We start from the raw sequence: 18345 nt of genomic DNA, 5'->3' as shown, positions 1-18345 counted from the left end.
ATATGACCAACCGGATGACCCAGAGCGGACCATCTGGGCCTCAGGTCTAGGGAAACTTGGAGCTAAAGTATTGTGTTGTGGTGGTTTATCCACAGATAGTCATCCACTCAAACACCAGGATCTCTTTATCCCCCTTTACCAGTCCACGGCAAACAGACTGGTCTAGGACGTAGTGAGATTTTAGAGATGAGGAGACAGAGTGCTGGGTAATGAAGGCAGACTGAGAGAAAGAGGAGGCAAACGCAATGATAGTAAAAAAGTAGGGCACTTTTGAGCTCCAAAAGTGCTAAGGAAAGAGGAGCGCAGTTTAACGTCATGTCTCGGGACGCCGCGATATTACGAAACCAGCTATATTAAGATTACAAAGAGAGTTTGTGTTATCAGAGGCGGCCCCCGTCAGAGTCGGATCCCTGTCGGATCTGCCTATTCGCAAGGAATATTCAAGACGTGGTTTAATTTTGATGGTTAAAAGTAATAATATCTCAAAGATTCATTTTCCGTTGTAAAAAAATGTTTTTTTTTTGTTTTACATGTTTTGGGTGTTACTTCTAAGTTTAAAATAAATAACTTCTAGCTGGAAGATGGAGGATAGCAAGGAGCAGGGTATGAACCCTGCCTAGCAGTGCAGTTTACGCGATTTATCAATGGTCCCTGGTTCAAACCCTACATGCTCCCATCCTCGTCGTCCTACGGGAAGTTTGGACTAGGAAGTAAACTATCTTCAACTCTGAAGGAACATCCGAAACATGTAAAACAAACAAACAACCCGGGACCGTAGAGATAATTAGTTCAGCACGTTAACAGCACGACCAGGCATTGCTCTTAACTTAATAATAAACTAATAGCCTATTATTGATAAAGAGATATATTACACATTACGGTATGACATCTATCGGATATTTACAATTTGTCAGACGAGTGATTTTAGATAATCTTTGAGCATTGATTTGTAATTAAAAAACAAAAAGAAAAGAACAGAAATATCGTGCTTGTACTTCGATGTCTCAGCACAAGTAGGCCTATCAACAGAGATATCGGCATTTTCGTTTAAATGGAACTAGAATGAGGATTTAGATCTACCTAAAATAAACTTCTGATTTAGCTCTCTTAAGATCTATATCTACTAGATCTAGATCTAAAATATAAGATGTATGTCAAAAAATATCCTAGATAATCTATCTATAGACTGAATGCAACATTAAAACTTAAAATAGTAGATTAGTTTTAGTATATTATAACATTGAAATATTGATCAAGACTTTTGGAAATAAAAATCTACACTTTAAGTCTAGAAATTGAAATTCTACATCTTGATCTAGTCTATATCAGTCTAAACTAGATCTAGAAATTGTAGATCTAGACTATAAAATGATTTTAATTAGAATATAATTCCAGATCTAGATACACTGTAATAAAAATCTAGATCTAGTTTACAAAATCTAGAGCAGATCTACATCAAGATATCATTCCTTTTTTTAAACGCGAGTCACATACCGAGGCTTAAAAAACATTACTATGATTAAGTTCTTTTAGCATTTCATTTTTAGAATTAATTCCATATGACGTCAAAGGAAAAAAAAAACACTACGTCACACAGCCTAGACTAAAAATCGCCTTCATCAATACGAGCTATTTATCGAGTGTTCATAGACATTGGTGCACCAAGTGCTTTCTTTTAGAATTTTATTTAAAGAATTCATTCCATATGACGTCAAAGGAAAAAAAACACTACGTCACACGACCTATTTAGACTAAAAATCGCCTTCATCAATACGAGTGTTCATAGACATTGGTGCACCGAGTGCGTTCTTTTAGCTTTTCATTTAACGAATTCATTCCATGTGACGTCAACAAAAAAAATAATTCCATTACCTCACAATAGGCTTGTACCAACAAATGTCTTTATTAACACGAGATATTTATGAGGATTCATAGACATTGGTGAACTGAGTTCTAATAGAGTTTGTTTTAAAGAGGATTAAAGGCGTATTGTTTTTGCGTTTTGTCCGTCATCTTAATATAAAAAAAACAGCTAAAAGCTATAAAAAATTTGATTAACCTTTATTTTACGTTTTGAAACATAGCAATAAATTTAAGTATGAACAGAATTGATTTAAGTTTATATAATAGATTGTTTTGGATGTTTGTATAAATAGTAAAAGAAAAAGAGAATTCCAGATAAATGTAATATCGTCAATTAATTTTTTTGGATGGTCTCGTATAAAAATTAGATTAACTACAGCCTTGTGGAGAGATTTTCATACCACATTTGGTGTTTGGAAGTTATTTTCCTTAAAAATCGGAACATAATATTAACGATAATTAGATTTTGTAATGTTTTAGCTAGAAAATTAAATGTACTGTAAGAGAGAAGTGAGTTAAAATATTTTTGCATAAAAATCCGGAACAACATTTTTTTCGTAAATGAAAAGATTATTTGTTTTATTAATTAGAAGAGGGAGTTCAAATAGTTATTTGGCGTTAGTAGAGTTTTAAATAAAATTAGGAAATTTTTGGCGACGATTTGTAAGAAAATGTACGTAACGTAAGTCGATTTCTTTTCGAAACTAAATCCGGAACATTCTTTATTGATTAAAAAACTTTTATGTTATTTTTCAGCAAGAAAATTAAATGTTTAAAAAATGATTTTCAATAATCGTTTCTAGTAAATGACTTTCTTTTTTTGAAGCCCTGAACAACATATTGTCGATATTTTTAAAATTTGTTTAAAGATAAAAATACGGAACAATTTGATATCAATAATTAAATTATAGTAACGCATTGTCAAAGAATATAAGTGTAATATTAGTCAATTATGCGATTTCAAACAATCATTTGACATATTTCATTTTTTATAAAACAATATCCGGAACATTTTTACACTTAATGAAATATAAGTCAGTATAGAGATTTTCATTTAGCATTTATATGCCATTTACATAAAAAAGGAACAATATATTATTGATAATGTGTTTTTTGCAACGTTTAAGCATGGAAATTGAATGTAATATAGGTTAGAAGAGCAAACAAACATTCGTTGGCGCTGATTAGTTTTGCACACTAAAAATTCGGAACAATCAATTATAGATACTTAAAACTATTGAGATGTTACGGGAGGAACATTAAAGGGTAAATCAGATTTTCAAAAGCTTTTAGAGTTATTTTTTTTATCTAAACGTCACAGACAGACCTACCGACAGACAAAACGCACAAAAATAAGCCTCTTCTATACTGATGGGGGCACTAAAGAAAAAATTTAAAAATCTGATTATTTTTAAAATTTTAAGGGGACTGATATCTGTGTGCATCGTAGATACACGTCACGATACTGCACGAATGTCACTGTATAAATGTCCATTTAAAAAAATGTGCGTGATATTTACATACAAAGTGCATTCTTAATCTTATAATAAAATAAATGTTTTCGCTTAATTTTAGCAGCTAGTTGACCAGAAAAACACCTTTAACTAATTTTTATATATGTTGTGAACATTTCTTGAACATTATATAAATATATTTGACTTAATGATACTAAAAATGCACAATATATTGTCTTTCTTTGTTAACATGTGTAACATTGCCTCCCTCACATTTACGTATTTGTTTTAGAATTGGTGTATTTATGTGAAAAAATCTCTTGCATAATTAATTTTATAAACTAAATGGTTTGCTTTTAGAAAACCAAAATTAGCCGTTGCACCTAAACTTTTCAAGCCGTATCATATTATGAAATAATATTTTTAATTTCTCTTCTAGTTTTCGAGATCTGAGTGTGACAGACGGACAGACGGACATTTTGCACAAACCTAATAACGGCTTTTTTCCCCTATGGGGGCCGCTAAAAATGGCTATTCGACCTAGATCCATTAAAGTACAATTCATACATAAAGTTGGACAACCTTTTTCTGGGTCTTCAGCTTGTAGTAGGGCTAGTTTACATATTTTAAGTTTACCAACATTATCTAAGGAACATTTATACAAAGTTTTATAATCATTGGTCAAAAGGTTTTGATTTTTTAGATTTTTTTTTCCGGAAATACATATCTACATACATACCTATATACAAACTTATATAGATACATACCTACATACATACTTACATATAAAAATACTCTTATACATACCGTAACATACCTACATACATATATACATACATATTTATATACCTACTGTAATAGGAATGAAAGTAACACTGTAGAGTAACCGAAAACAATGTTTATTAAAGTAGAACGACATAAGGACTGACGAAAGATTCTTAGTACCACACTAAATCAATGTTTTAAACACATTATCACGACATTACACAGACATAAAGAAGTATCCACTATTTCACCACATTTACCCCACCTAAGAATAAAATAGCAAGCAACGTAATATAGTAGGCGTAGTATAAATAAAAAAAATACTAGTAATAGAGCTTAAAAACCAGCTAAGAATGTAGCAAGGCAGGTATTTAATTGGAATCCGCTAAGAAAGAGGTAAGTGGGCAGACCCAAGCAAACCTGGAAGAAGTCAATCATAAGTGAAGCCTAAGGTACTGGAATGACGTGGAAGCAGATGAAGAAAGCTGCTCAGAACCGAGTTCGGTGGAGAGGTGTGGTTGCGGCCCTATGCTCCCCTGGAGAGCACAGAATTAGGTCAAGTCACTAGTAATAGATAAAAAAATAGTATCAACAAATAGTAATTTCTGTTGCAAGCAATAGCAAATAGTGTTATAAGTAAACATAAACAAAAGTATCAGTTATATGATTGAGAAAGTCGAGGAAGGATTTAATTTAAAAATTTAAGTTTATTTATAAAACAAATGTACTTACATTTGTAGTGTTTGACTGAGCTAGGGGCTCATAAGAGGCCATATTAATAAAAGCAGCTTGGGATGACACTTGCCTCCACATAGACATTGACACAAAATAATTAGCAGTTTTTAACCCAATAAATTTTGAGGCATCACAAGTTACGTTAAAGGTATCACCAGAAGAATATTGTAGTTGACTCACAATGGATTGTTGAACTGAAACTGAAATAATTAATTGAAAAAGTGAAACCATTCTGATCATTTTATAAATCATTTTATATAAGTACAGTTTATAAAAGTAGAAAACCAGGTGACCGAGCCTCGCTCGGTTGAATAATTTCTTAAGGAAAAATATTGTTACCTCTTATTATGTAATGAGACTCTTTAGCGATTCACTTACACCAAAACGACAAAATCAAAGTTTATGAATAATTTAATCTTAATTAACACTGTAAACACTATATTGTTTATATTCCTCCATTTTTTTTTCCTCTCCTTTCAACACGTATTCTCACCATTCCACATTTACACTACGATGTGCACGTAACAGATATATACCCGAAGTCATTATGGAAATATTTTTGAAATTAGAAAAAAAAACGATAGGGTATAGACAACCAATCCGAGTTGTTTTTGGGTTCTGCTAGTTGAAAATGTAGTTCTAAATGGCGATTTGAATAGAAAGTTTCTTAGTCCCCAACAGTGTAGAAAACACAGCTCACTGTCAGGGGGAGGTATGGCAAGAATGAATGTTACTTTGATATTTTGGTATGATACTTATATCCCCTTGTTGTGAATGTGAATAGTATTGCACGTGTTGTGAACTGAGTGATTAAGTCTTCTATGAATGTAAGAGAGAGTGTGTTAAGTTAGTAAGGCTTGCTCCCGGTCCAGGAAGGTTGGACATTGCTGCCTGGGCTGTTGTTATGTATATAGGTTTCATTAGAGTTGATGGACTGGTGTTTATGTATTTCTATTTATAAGTTGATGGACTAGCCATTGTGAATGAATATTTATTTGAGAGAAGATGTCATTTATTGAATATTAAAGTTATTCATTGTTATTATCAAGAGTTGGGGTTTATTCAGTAATAAGTAATTATAATTGAGTGAATATCTGGAGTCAAACTGTATCAAGTAATAATTGTTCGTACAAGTAAACACCTAGTGAGACAACCAACAACCCAAGTCAAAACAATAATATGAACTCTGACATCTGGGGGTCTTCATCCGGGCAGGTACCTTGTCTGTTGTACCTAATTTTTCGTCACTTTGAAGAAGTCTATAAGAAAATAAAGTATAAGCAACACAAACAAAGAAAAGGATACCGACAATTCTGGAGGCTTCGTCCGGTCAGGGACAGTAACTATTGTACCTATCATTTGAATACTAAAGTTGGATGCAAAGCAATCTATATTTTTATGTGTGTCACATAATAAGTGTTTATAATTTGCAGCATACTGAGAACATGGAGGAACTGTCAAGCTTTTTTTTCTACAAGTACAAGTTAATAAAGATGACTATAATATTTAAACTTAAGCCTGCTATTTTAAATTGTAACCAGTGAGTCAACACATTATTATACAAGCAAAACCAGTTTACAAGTATCTAACTGAAAGTCATTGTCATTGAACTAGCCAGAGCCTGCATTTTTTGTTTACTGGTTGACCTCTACACACGATTGTGACTGTTACACACCGAAGTTATTTTGCTATTAAGTCAGTAATATATTCAAGAAAGAATCTCAATCAAACTTTGTGCTTAAACATCGTTTACCTCAACGTAGACCCCGCCTCCTAGAGATGTGTATACATCATTATGTTTAATCAACTCTATATAAAATGACTTACCATTCAAAGAAACAAGTTGACATTTCTGCTAGAACCGTATTTGTTTAACCTAATTCGTCATTTGTCATTGACTAATTTGGACTTGAAGCTACTTCTTGTATACCGAGGTCATTGCGTCACTCCCATTTTTTATTGACGTCTTGAGATTCAGCACGGCAAGAAATCACCATTTAAAGAGACATCACCATTTATCGACATCATCATTTAAAGAGACACTACTACAACAACTACTCACTTACTATTGGATTATTCTATATTCATTCGCGGTGAATGCGTCACTCCCCATTTTTTTCGTTGATAAATATATATGTTTGTATGGATGGATGTGTGTGTGTGTGTGTACATAATTAATCTCTAGTACAATCTGACCCTTCATTCTTTTGGAAGACGTTTATTGTGCACCAGAATAGGTTCTTCCTGGAGTTAGTGAAAAAATTGTAGACTCCTCGCCCTTGCTAGCAAGGGGTCTGGGGGAGCGCTGAACTCCCCTAGCGCGGGGCGGAGCTCCGCAGCCAAGCACTATTTCTGGTATTGAAAGTCAACTAAATGCATATTCTGAGGTACCTACAGTGTCACAGTGCATTATTTTGCTATCAAAATTTTTATTCCAAAAACCTAATGTGCTATTTTTACTGACTTTAACTTTTTACGGCGCATTTGCTGGCAAGCTGTTTCCACAAAAATCTGTCACTGGCAATTTCTGAAACATCTTCCCACCTTCTCTGAGGACCTCCATAAAAGTGTGACGCCAAGTTGTACTAGAATGTCATCGGAACTTTTATTATGCGTAATTCATTTTGTTGGAGAATATGTCCCGCAAACATCATGCGACGCTCAGTCACAACATTACTATGAGGTCGACTCCGACTTAGGCATAGGATTTTCTTGATTTCTATAAAAGACTCTATAACTGACTCCTGTGTAGCCATCTTTGTAGAGTCACATTTAGTGCTTTTCAATTTCATTGCACTTTATTAATGGAGCCCAGCCACTGGTAGACATGTGTAACTTCTCTTGACTACGATCTTGGAATTAGTTGACTATTTGCTTTAGATTTTATATCGAAAAGGGAAGTTTTATGGTCAAAATCATCTGTTGGGGGGTTTTAAACTAAAATATATCTGGAGTTTTTTTTTTATTTCATAACCACATTTAGCTACGGTCATAGAATTTGGTGACTGTAGTTTGCTTTAGAAATAACATGGAAGAGAGAGGCTTTTCAACATTAAAACGCTCCGTAGTGGGATTTTAAACTCAAAACTTGAGGGGTTTTAAACTTTTAAAAAAGCCATCTGGAGGAGAGGGGTTGAAACTAAAAACCCCCCATTAGCTTGGCTACGCTCAAAGAATTTTAGTGTGTAATTTGCTTTTTTTTTATATTGAAGAGGTATTTTTAGCTTCAAACCCAGTATACTTAAGGGTCATGATACCTTATTGATTTCTCGAGACAACTTGTGCTTCTTTCATATTGCAGTGTGGCCAGACTATCTAACATGGGCACACACACACACGTTTTCCTTATTGAGAAACCTTGAGCTTAAGTCACACTTTACATCGGGTGTTCTGAACAACACTTTTGGTAAATAGGTAGGAGGTGCTAACTTTAACCGGATGTCACAATGCCTATCATGACTTATGACGTAACTAACTCTTCACTTGATTCCTGGTCCAATCCTTATTTCCTTTCAAGTGGTATATGTCTCAACATTTTTCAATCGGTTGAGGGGCATTATTTTACAGATTTATTTTATTGTGTTCTCGTGTTCTATTCATTTAAACTTATGGTAATAATTATGTTCATAACAATATTATTTGGATCAAATTAATTTTTACTTATATTTAATATGTGCATTATGTGTATTTCTCACAATCGTAAGTAAGAAATATATTTTTTAACATATAAGTGTACTCATTTATTTATTGCCTATAAGTATGCCCACCATGTGGTGACGTTATTACTTCTACATTGCTTCTACCATTGACGCTATCTCATATATTTGAAGCTCACGAGAATAATGTAATGAAAGTTTTCAGCTTTTTTTTTTAGCCTTACCGCGGCTTTAAACGCCAGCTGGTTCCTGTAATTCATGTTAATTTAACGCATTCCAGAGACTTCCTGTTACTGCACCTGAATTCCTTACGCATTCCTACGACGGAACCCATCCTTTATTTGTTCTTGGGAATTGAACCGATAACCCGGTGACCTAGTCCAAAACGTTGGCGATGCAGTTTCACAAAGTTGTTGTCAGAGCTGGTCGCTAGATTGTCGATACCTTAACTTTTCTTGTGGCAGTTAAAGTATAAATTCTGATAAAATTCGCCCGTAGCCTACTCAGCTTTCATCCGCCAATATCGAGCGGCTGCGTGCAATGTAAATATCATGAACGGTCCGAATATCTTTATGGTCGCGATATGGTTAAACCCCCAGACAGTGCAGGAAGTAAAGCCAAGCCTGACAATAGGAAGAAAATCTTTTCCGATATCCGGTAGGTAAAAAGGCACCTTCGGCGCATATTCTCTAAAGACTTTATTGAATGTAAGATGACCGCCGTCCCAGCTAACAATAATCGTGAGTAACGGGAACAGGTAAAGAACATTTCTTTCTTCATTACAGCAAGCTACTATGGTTTGTTCTTTAGAGTACCTTTCTTCTGGTTCTCATAAAAATGGATAAACCATGATGATGGCATGGAAATATTTAAAATAAGATTTTGATATCATAATAATTGTTTATATCTTTTTAAAATTTAGAAAATTTGCAATGTTTAAATAAAACTTGTTCAGATGAAACTTGGGATTTCTTTCAATTGAAGCAATGAACCTTTATATGTAAATTTTTAACGATGGGAAAGGATTATAATTGTAAATATTTTGTAATTTTTACTTTCTAGTATTAATTTAAAAAAAAGTAACGAAGACTGCTAATTTTTCCCTGTATTGAACAGTGAACCCATAAGCAGATCTAAAGGGGCGTGTTAATTTGTGTAAAATGGGTAAACAAAGATCTAGAGATTATAAGTGAGTGACTGTAATAGCTACTTATGTTCGTTGTGTTGCTAAGGTCAGTGACACACAGTGATGTTTTCTAACGGTATTAAAGGAAATTTCTATGAATCAAATATTTATTTAACCTTGGTTAGGCCAATAATAGAATATGCATCCTCTGTTTGGGACCCCTCAACTCAAGAAAACATTAAGAAACTGGAACAGACACAAAATAGAGCAGTGATATTCATAACAAACGAATATTCACATTTGACTAAAGTAACACCTTTAGTAAGATCACTAAATTTAGAAAGCCTTCAGGACAGAAGACTCAAAAGTAAAGTAGCAATTACACATAAATAAATGAACCATAATCTTCAAATACAAAAACAAAATTAAATTTTATAAAATACTCAGAAAGACACAAAGATAAAGGCACATTCCTCGTCCCATATGCTTGGACAAATTTGTACAAACGCTCCTTCTTCCCTAGTGCTATTAGAGCATGGAATGGGTTGCCTGAGCTAGCCAGGAAAACCAGTGACTTGGCAGAATTTAAGTCATTGGTTAATATGCATGACTTAATGCATAACGCGTAGGACGTAATCATCTTCTTTTTTGAAGTAACGTCTGTATTATATAAGATAAGAAGATAAGATAGGTGACTAATATTTAAACTTAAGCCTGCTATTTTAAGTTGTAACCAGTGAGTCAACACGTTATTATTCAAGTAAAACCAGTTTACAAGTATCTAACTGAAGGTCATTGTCATTAAACTAGCCAGAGCCTGCATTTTTTTTTCACTGGTTGACCTCTACACTCGATTGTGACTGTTACACACGGAAGTTAATTTGCTATCAAGTCACTCATCTATTCAAGAAAGAATCTCAATAAAACGTTGTGCTTTAACCGTTTACTTCAACGTTATCAACGCCTCGAGATGTGTATACATCATTATGTTTAATAAACTCTATATAAAATGACGTAACGTCTGTATTATATAAGATAAGATAAGATAAGATAACGGTGTCATCCCCTCTCCAACGTTTCACCTCAAAAGTTTCCAATATAAACTAATGTTTGGTTTGCTCTCTGTGTTCTACCATAAAGCATTGCACTATTCATCTAGGTCAAAAAATTGACCGTAGCTATGTTAGCGAACCTAAAATTTTTAATTATAAGTAAACATCTGTGACACGGTTACTATGTGTGGTCAACCGTGACACACGGTCAAGTGTTGGGTACCTGGGAGTTAGGGGACTTGCGGAAAGTCAGAAGTGTGTTGTAAAAAAAATGAAATGTTGAAATGCTTCACAATTAAAAGGCACTCTATACTTAAAGGCACTTGCTTCTTCACAACTGGCGATCCCGACTAGACGAGGAGGCAGAAGTGAAAATGTCAATATACAAAATTTAAAGAAAAGCGGAAAAAGAAAATGGCCAGCAAAGCTAAGAACTGGAAAAGTTTATAGCACTGAAAATAACACAGGAAGAAGAAAGGGAAGTGAAAGTGAAAAAGCCAAAAAGAAAGACTGATGTCTTATAATGAATATATATAATCTTATTGTTTTGTAGAGGGTCAATCTCTTATTCAAATCATCAAGAAAAAAAACATTTCGTAAAAAAAAAAAGTTAAGTTTACTATTTCCGCAGTGAAGCACTGCAGTTCACGCGATAATATGAAAAGCTACTTAACAATTGTTGTTTTAATTTATATCCAACTTATATGCATACTAATTTCTCTTCCCTTCTTTTGGGTAAATGTAACAGTTAGTAAGACAGAACTTACATAACTTAGCAATACAAATGTAAAATTTTTATTTTTTTTTTCACCTAAAAATCTAAAACCATTTGGATAAATGTGTTAAAAATATGGCCTCCAGTGTGTTATTATTTATAGTGAATAGTTGTTGTATTTTTATGAGAAAAAATCTTTACATATGTGATTTACACAATTAAATTTTTCTCTTTTAGAAAATAAAAAAAAGTAGTCATTGCATCAGAACTTTGAATGGACTAAACAATTATGTTGTCAGATTTTCACTATCTTTTCTAGTTTACGAGATCTAAATGGGACGGACGGAAAGATGGATAGACATTCCACACAACACTAATAGCGTCTTTTCCCCTTTCGGCGGCCGCTAAAAATTGATCCAGACAACAGCATCTAGATCTAAGAAAAAAAAAATGCTGGAATGTTAAGAAATATTTGGCCTCTGAAACTAGTCTACAGGTAAAATAGAACTACAGGCTTGACTGACCATGCCAATGTGTTATTCTCTTGCCTTACGACTTAACAATATTGCGCATGCCCAAGAAGAAAAAACGCATGGTGCTTAACACAATCAACTATACAAACTACACCAAGACTACATGTGTAGGCTCACTATGTCTACCTGACCATGTGGTTAAAATCAGCCGGCTACAGCCTATTTATTTTTTGGGTAGGAAGGCTGTGGTGGATTGTTTTCTTCAAGGGTTGATTTTCCTAATTTTCATAGATCTATATAACTGTAGATCTAAACATAGATCTCAAAAATAGGCCTAGAGACTTGTAAAATATCATCGCTTCTTCTACTTGTTGAATGACATTAAATGTTGTATAATAAAGCTATTAAAATGTCTTGATCCACTTGAGTTGCACTACAATCTTATCTCGTATGTTATAGGTTTAAAAAGAAAAGTAGTTTTTATCGGGGAGTTCATTTGAGCGAAGTGACTATAAATAGAACTTCACTTTGGACGGAAATAGGGAATTATGGGAGATATGAATTATGGGATAGTAACGAACTCACTCTTTGAGCAAGCAAGATGGTAGTTTTGTTTTAGAACTGTGACATTAGGACTGTGCCCCATTATTTTCTATTAATTCTATTTTCAATTTCTAGAAGTCTTATCAAGTTATTTCATTAATATGTATGTGTGTTCGGACCGCAATCCAGACTGTGAGTTAATAATAATTATTTAGACTAGTTCTACATCATCATCAAGAATCAAGTAATCTACATTTCTACATATTATAATCACACACATAACACGTATGACTACTGCTGTTAGCACAACAGTTAATAATAGTAAAATAAGGCTATGATTAGCAGACTATGTTTATTCTTCATAAGAAAATAAAAGTTTACTGGCAATCTCAGCCATAAAACAATTCATATTATGCATCACAAAATAATCAATGTTCAAAGAAACATTCCAAGTTCGTTATTAATATCAAATTACTTAATCAACAAACTAGACGTCCTTTCATCTTAAGAACATGACCACAAATAATTACTTACCTATGTGGTCAACTCTCTAATCATGTGACCAATTTCCCATCATGCCACTGTGGACTCCACTATTCCACGTGAACATCATATTCCCCATAAACTCACATATCTCTTGGTCCTCAACCAACCAATGTCACCAATTCCCAAATAATGGTGTGGCAAGACTACAATTTAATCATACCTCGGCACCATCTAAGGTAGAAACTATAAAAAAGGTGTACTTGATGTTCTCACCGTTAATAAAATATCGTTTACTTAGAATGAATCAATCTAAAACACTAAATATTGACTACAACCATTCAAATTTTAACTATTAACTAATATTAACTATCAGTATTAAACCCTTGATGCCAACACCAGTAGCGGCCCGTGGCCTTTGTTAGACACCTTATTTATATAGGTTAGTTATTTTAGTTATTTAGCGACGCACCATAGTAGACGCATATTGAACGGGACTAGTGACGTTTGGGATATGTTGGGTTAGAGACCGGAAAATCAGTTAGCGATAGAACACTCCAGGGTAACGACGTGTTTAGTGACAGAGACTTCTACTGTGGCCTTTTATCAGAATAAATCCATGTACAATTGTTCATCAGAGTCGACTACATCTCTTCACTTGTTAAAACAGGTGTTGTTTTATTCTATATGTTTTGTTGCTCAACTACACGTAATACACCCGAACAATTACACCCAAACGATTGCAGAGTAATTGGTTGACTTCAAGACAGCCTGAATAAGCAACATCACAGTGGCGACCCCGAACCTCGAAGCCGGACCCCTGATGAAGCCGAACATCGAACCGGACCTCGAAGCAGAACGTTTACTCAGGTGAGGGTCGTGCACTCGAAGATATAAGATTTCATCGGAGTACGGCTGAACACAGCATCATCGCAGAGTGACTTTTTTCTAGATCTACAAGCAGTCGTCGCCTGTTTGATCGCACGTTCAACGAGCCGTTAACTCAGGGTGACCTTCGTCAGGACAGTAATCATCGCAACGTCTGGTCTACTTAACCAGTATAGTATCAAAGCCTGATCTTCATATGCTGAATCGACCTACAACCAGAGAAACCGTTCGTTCATAACGGGTGAGAGATCGTTAGTGAACCTGTTGGACATATTTTTTCTTCGTCATAGGAGCCACATCGAGTATCAAGTTTTACCTCGTCAGTTTCGAGAAGGACAGTTTGCCCGCTGTCAGAAGTATTGTGAGTACTACAAGTTTGGTAGCTAACTAAATCGCTCTGTCGTCTTACCCTTGGAGAGATTCTTGTGGAGCAGTTTGCTCATTGAACCGGTTGCTTGCCACGTTTATAACGGTCACTGTGTTTAACCTTTGGAAGGTTAGTAAAATCGTATTTGCTGGACATTGATATATCTAGTGTTCGTCGGTCTAGACCATACCTAGACTTGTTAGCAGTGAAGTTGTGGAAACAGCTACATCCACTTAATTTCGTTGAAAACCGTTAATCGTCTAACGGAACGTCGTCGGAGGTGACCTTGGTTTCACCTAGTCTACATTGGACAGTTTGGTCTAGTGAAGCAGAGTACAACAGCAAACTTCGTCGTACTACCAGAGTAGCAGCAGAAGCAGTGAACTATTTTAGAGAACCGTTATTCGTCAGCCCAGATCAAGTCATCGTCAAGAAAGCCGTTATTCGTCAGCCCAGATCAAGTCATCGTCAAGAAAGCCGTTATTCGTCAGCCCAGATCAAGTCATCGTCAAGAAATTCGTTATTCGTCAGTCGTCCAGATCAAGTTGCCGTCAAGAGACTGTTATTTGTCAGTAGTCGTCTACACAAGTCAAGTCATCGCCAGAAGAACCGTTAACCTATTCGTCAGTAACTGTGTACACAAAGTCGTCGGAACTACACATACTATACAGTCGTCGAAGGAACTGAAACATTTTGCTGTGGCATATCAGGACATCTGTGGCATTACGTGGGATACTGGTAGCACCGGAGAACAGAGTCAGAACTGGAAGAGAGGCAGTGGAATTTGTTGTGATCTAGCATATTCGGGAGTCCGAACAAAGGGATCTTTCTTATCAAAAGCTAAGTGCCATTTTTCTTATTAGTGTATGTTTAGATTGCCCTTAGAAATAGATTTTGTCTAAATTTGGTATGTTAGCCTGAGTAAATTCAGGTGGTGCTGAAGCCTTAAACCCGTTCGGGGTAAAGACATAATTTAGATGAAAAGCTATATTATACGTTTAGGGTTGTAATTTGTTTTGTTTGTGTAAACGTCATATCCGTTGTTGCCTAGTTACTTCGTGACGTTATCATTGTGTGCCATATTGTCACATCCCAACCCATAGCGATAGTCTCATTTTAATTATTTCATTTGTTTATATTATTTTAAATTATTTATTTTTATTAATTTAATTAGATCTGTATTTTTTTTTCACTTAATGATAGAAAGTGCGGGTAGGATTCTTTCATTGTGAATCAGACTAAAATAATTTTTAGTTTGAGCGGTTAAAATCAAATATGATTTTGCCATGAGAATAATGCCGAAACTGGCTATGTAGTCAAACACTGTCGTCTGGCTAAATATAGATCTACAAATTTTGTACATCTCTTTGGTACAATTTAATTATCTAGACTCTAATTTGAGAATATTATTAATTGAAAAATGAATGAAAGTAGTACATTCTAGATATATATATCTTGTTGAAGATATATTTGACACTGTATACACATATTTGTTTCGTATGGTTAAATAGAACCATAATCTACTCTAGATCTAGACTCTAGACAGTCTTTGAATTTACTCTAAACACTTCACTGTGACTTCAGTCATACCAGATTTTAAAATTGATCATAGTTATTCATACTAGATCTAAAAGTCATAGTGCTCTTGATAACTATAGATCTAAATAGTATTATTATACATACTATAATATACTAGATTTAAATTTGTGTGTAATACTGGACCTAATATACAGATTTGAATATAACCATAATAACTCAGACTAGATTTATACATTTACTAAATCTATAGATAGAGACATAACATTTAAAAATTTGTATAAAAGTGTGGAAAAACCTAAATATAAAATAAGTTTAAAGTATAGCCATAACCAATATAGGCTAAGTAAAAATATATATAAAATATAAAATACAATGGCTACATCATCATATGTGGACCTTAAGGAGGTTAAGGAAACAGCTATGCAGGATGGAAAGGCCATGGAGTTAAAAGGAAAGGACTTAGCAGCTTATGTACAGCAAGTTGTGAAGGAAGAAACGGAACGTCAAAGACAAGAGATAGAGAGACAAGATAGGATCAGAAAGGAAGAATATGAGAAGCAAAAAGAGGACCGAGAACATGAAGCTAAAATGGAGAAGATGAGATTGGATGCAGCACAAGCCAGAGCCCAAACTGAACAAGGAAATAACACAAATAACTCAAATAATTATACCACTCAAAGAGACAACCCTAATTCACAAACATGGCTAAAGAGAAAAATACAAAGTTTTGATGAACAGAAGGATGACATTGGTGATTTCCTGAAAAGATATGAGGCAAAAATGTCTACATTTAATATGCCTGAAGAAGAATGGTCTGAAATACTGATAGACTTTGTTCATGGTCAAGCTCTAACAATATGCCAAAATCATGACCATCATATTGATGATAGCTATCAAGTTTTAAAAAGAGAGTTATTGAATGCCTATGGTCATAATGCTACAACTTTTAGAAAGAAATACTTTGACAATATACCATCATTAGGAATAGAACCCCAAACTACCATTAATATGGAAAAGGATTTTTTCAATAAGTGGGTAAAATTAGAAAAAGTGACAAACTCATATGAGGGATTAAAAAATTTTATTTTAGTGGACAACTTTGTAAATAAATGTGATCCTCAATTACAATCTTTTATTAGAGAAAGAAACCCAAAAACTATAGATGAAATAACAGAAATAATGAGGGTATACAAAAATGCATATCCAAATAAACCATTTTCTGATAGGGATAAGAGCAAAGTAGATTTAATAGGATACACCAAAGAAAATGTTGATAGAAATAGAAATAGAAACAGATCAAATAGTGGAAATAGAAAATATAGTGAAATAACCTGTTTTAAATGTCAAGGAAAAGGTCATATAGCAGCTAACTGTAGAAGAGGGAATAGTAGGTCTGGAAGTAGAAATAGATACAATGAACAAAATAACAATAGATATAGGAGTAGAGATAGGAATGACAGGGGAAATTATAGAAATAGGAGTTACAGTAGGGAATACAAAAATAAAGGTACAGATAGGGTATATTTCATGGAAGGAAATAGGAACAATTTTGCAGTGTACCCAGGGTTTATAGATAGAATTCCGGTGGAATTAATCAGGGATTCAGGTTGTAACACTTTGGCAGTAAAAACTAAATTTGTCAAACCTCATTGGTATAAAGGGTTTACTAGGAAAGTAGAATTAGCAGATGGCACCGTAAGGGAATTTAAAGCTATAAGGGTATACATTGAAACTCCATTTTTCACTGGTTATTGTGATGGCATTGCAATACCAGAAATGAGATATGATATGTTAGTAGGAAACATAAAAGGAGTTAAAGAATGTTCAAGAAAAGAATTAGAAGACTGGCAAAACAAATACAAAAACATAAGACAAAATCATGAAAACATAGAAACACAAAATATAACAAGTATGGTAATAACAAGATCAATGGATAAAAAAGATGAGAAACAGGAAAATACAATAAATGTAATTAGTAATGATAAAGAAAAAGAAACCAGTAATGTAATACAAATAGAAAATACAGATGTTAAGGAAAAAGAGATAGAAAATGAAACACAAAATAGTCTTGAAACACAAATATCTCAAAGTGAAAAAGAAACAACACCCACATTTGCATTAGAACAAATGAATGATAATATTATTGGGAAAATTTATTCAAGAATATCAGATAAAAACAATAATAATCCAATGGAGAAATTTTGTATAGAGAATAAAATATTGTTTAGACAAACAAGTAATGATAACAAGAAAATAAAACAACTTGTCTTACCACAGAAATATTGGAAAGATGTTTTAATCATGACACATGATAATAATTTAGCAGCACATAGGGGAGTAAAGAAATGTTATAGGAATTTGTCAAAACAAGTATTTTGGCCCAAAATGAAAGCAACAATCAATAAATACATAAACTCATGTGACATATGTCAAAAGAGATCTAACAAAAGCCTAGTGAATAAAGCACCTATTCAAGAAATGGATGAACCTACAGAACCATTTCAGAAAGTATCTATTGATTTAATAGGTCCTTTAATTCAAACTGAAAATAATAACAAATACATTCTAACAGTAATAGACATGTTTAGTAGATACCCAGAGGCAATTCCATTATCAAATACAAGTGCAGAGAATATCATTAATGCCATAACTCAAAAAGTAATTACAAGACATGGTATACCTAAAA

General features: G+C 33.8%; 1 protein-coding gene across 7 annotated transcripts in view; it reads right to left on the bottom strand.

Annotated features, from left to right (window-relative positions):
* LOC106075953 (uncharacterized) overlaps positions 1-18345 on the bottom strand; it is a 73668-nt gene that overhangs the window by 47121 nt on the left and 8202 nt on the right. For 5 of the 7 annotated variants that reach the window (XR_008774596.1, XR_008774597.1, XM_056009557.1 and 2 more), the window contains one exon: positions 4815-5017. Coding sequence is in view for 5 of the 7 variants with exons in the window: in XM_056009557.1 (XP_055865532.1) it covers positions 4815-5017 (203 nt within the window). In the remaining 2 variants the exon portion in view is untranslated. Of the gene's footprint in view, positions 1-4502; positions 4536-4814; positions 5018-18345 lie in introns of those variants that run through there. The other 2 variants (XM_056009554.1, XM_056009556.1) reach the window with 2 other exon arrangements.

Source organism: Biomphalaria glabrata, chromosome 14, assembly GCF_947242115.1.
Source record: "Biomphalaria glabrata chromosome 14, xgBioGlab47.1, whole genome shotgun sequence".
Taxonomy (NCBI): domain Eukaryota; kingdom Metazoa; phylum Mollusca; class Gastropoda; family Planorbidae; genus Biomphalaria; species Biomphalaria glabrata.
The sequence above is the reverse complement of the archived record's forward strand: the minus strand, read 5'-3'. Positions and strand labels throughout refer to the sequence as shown.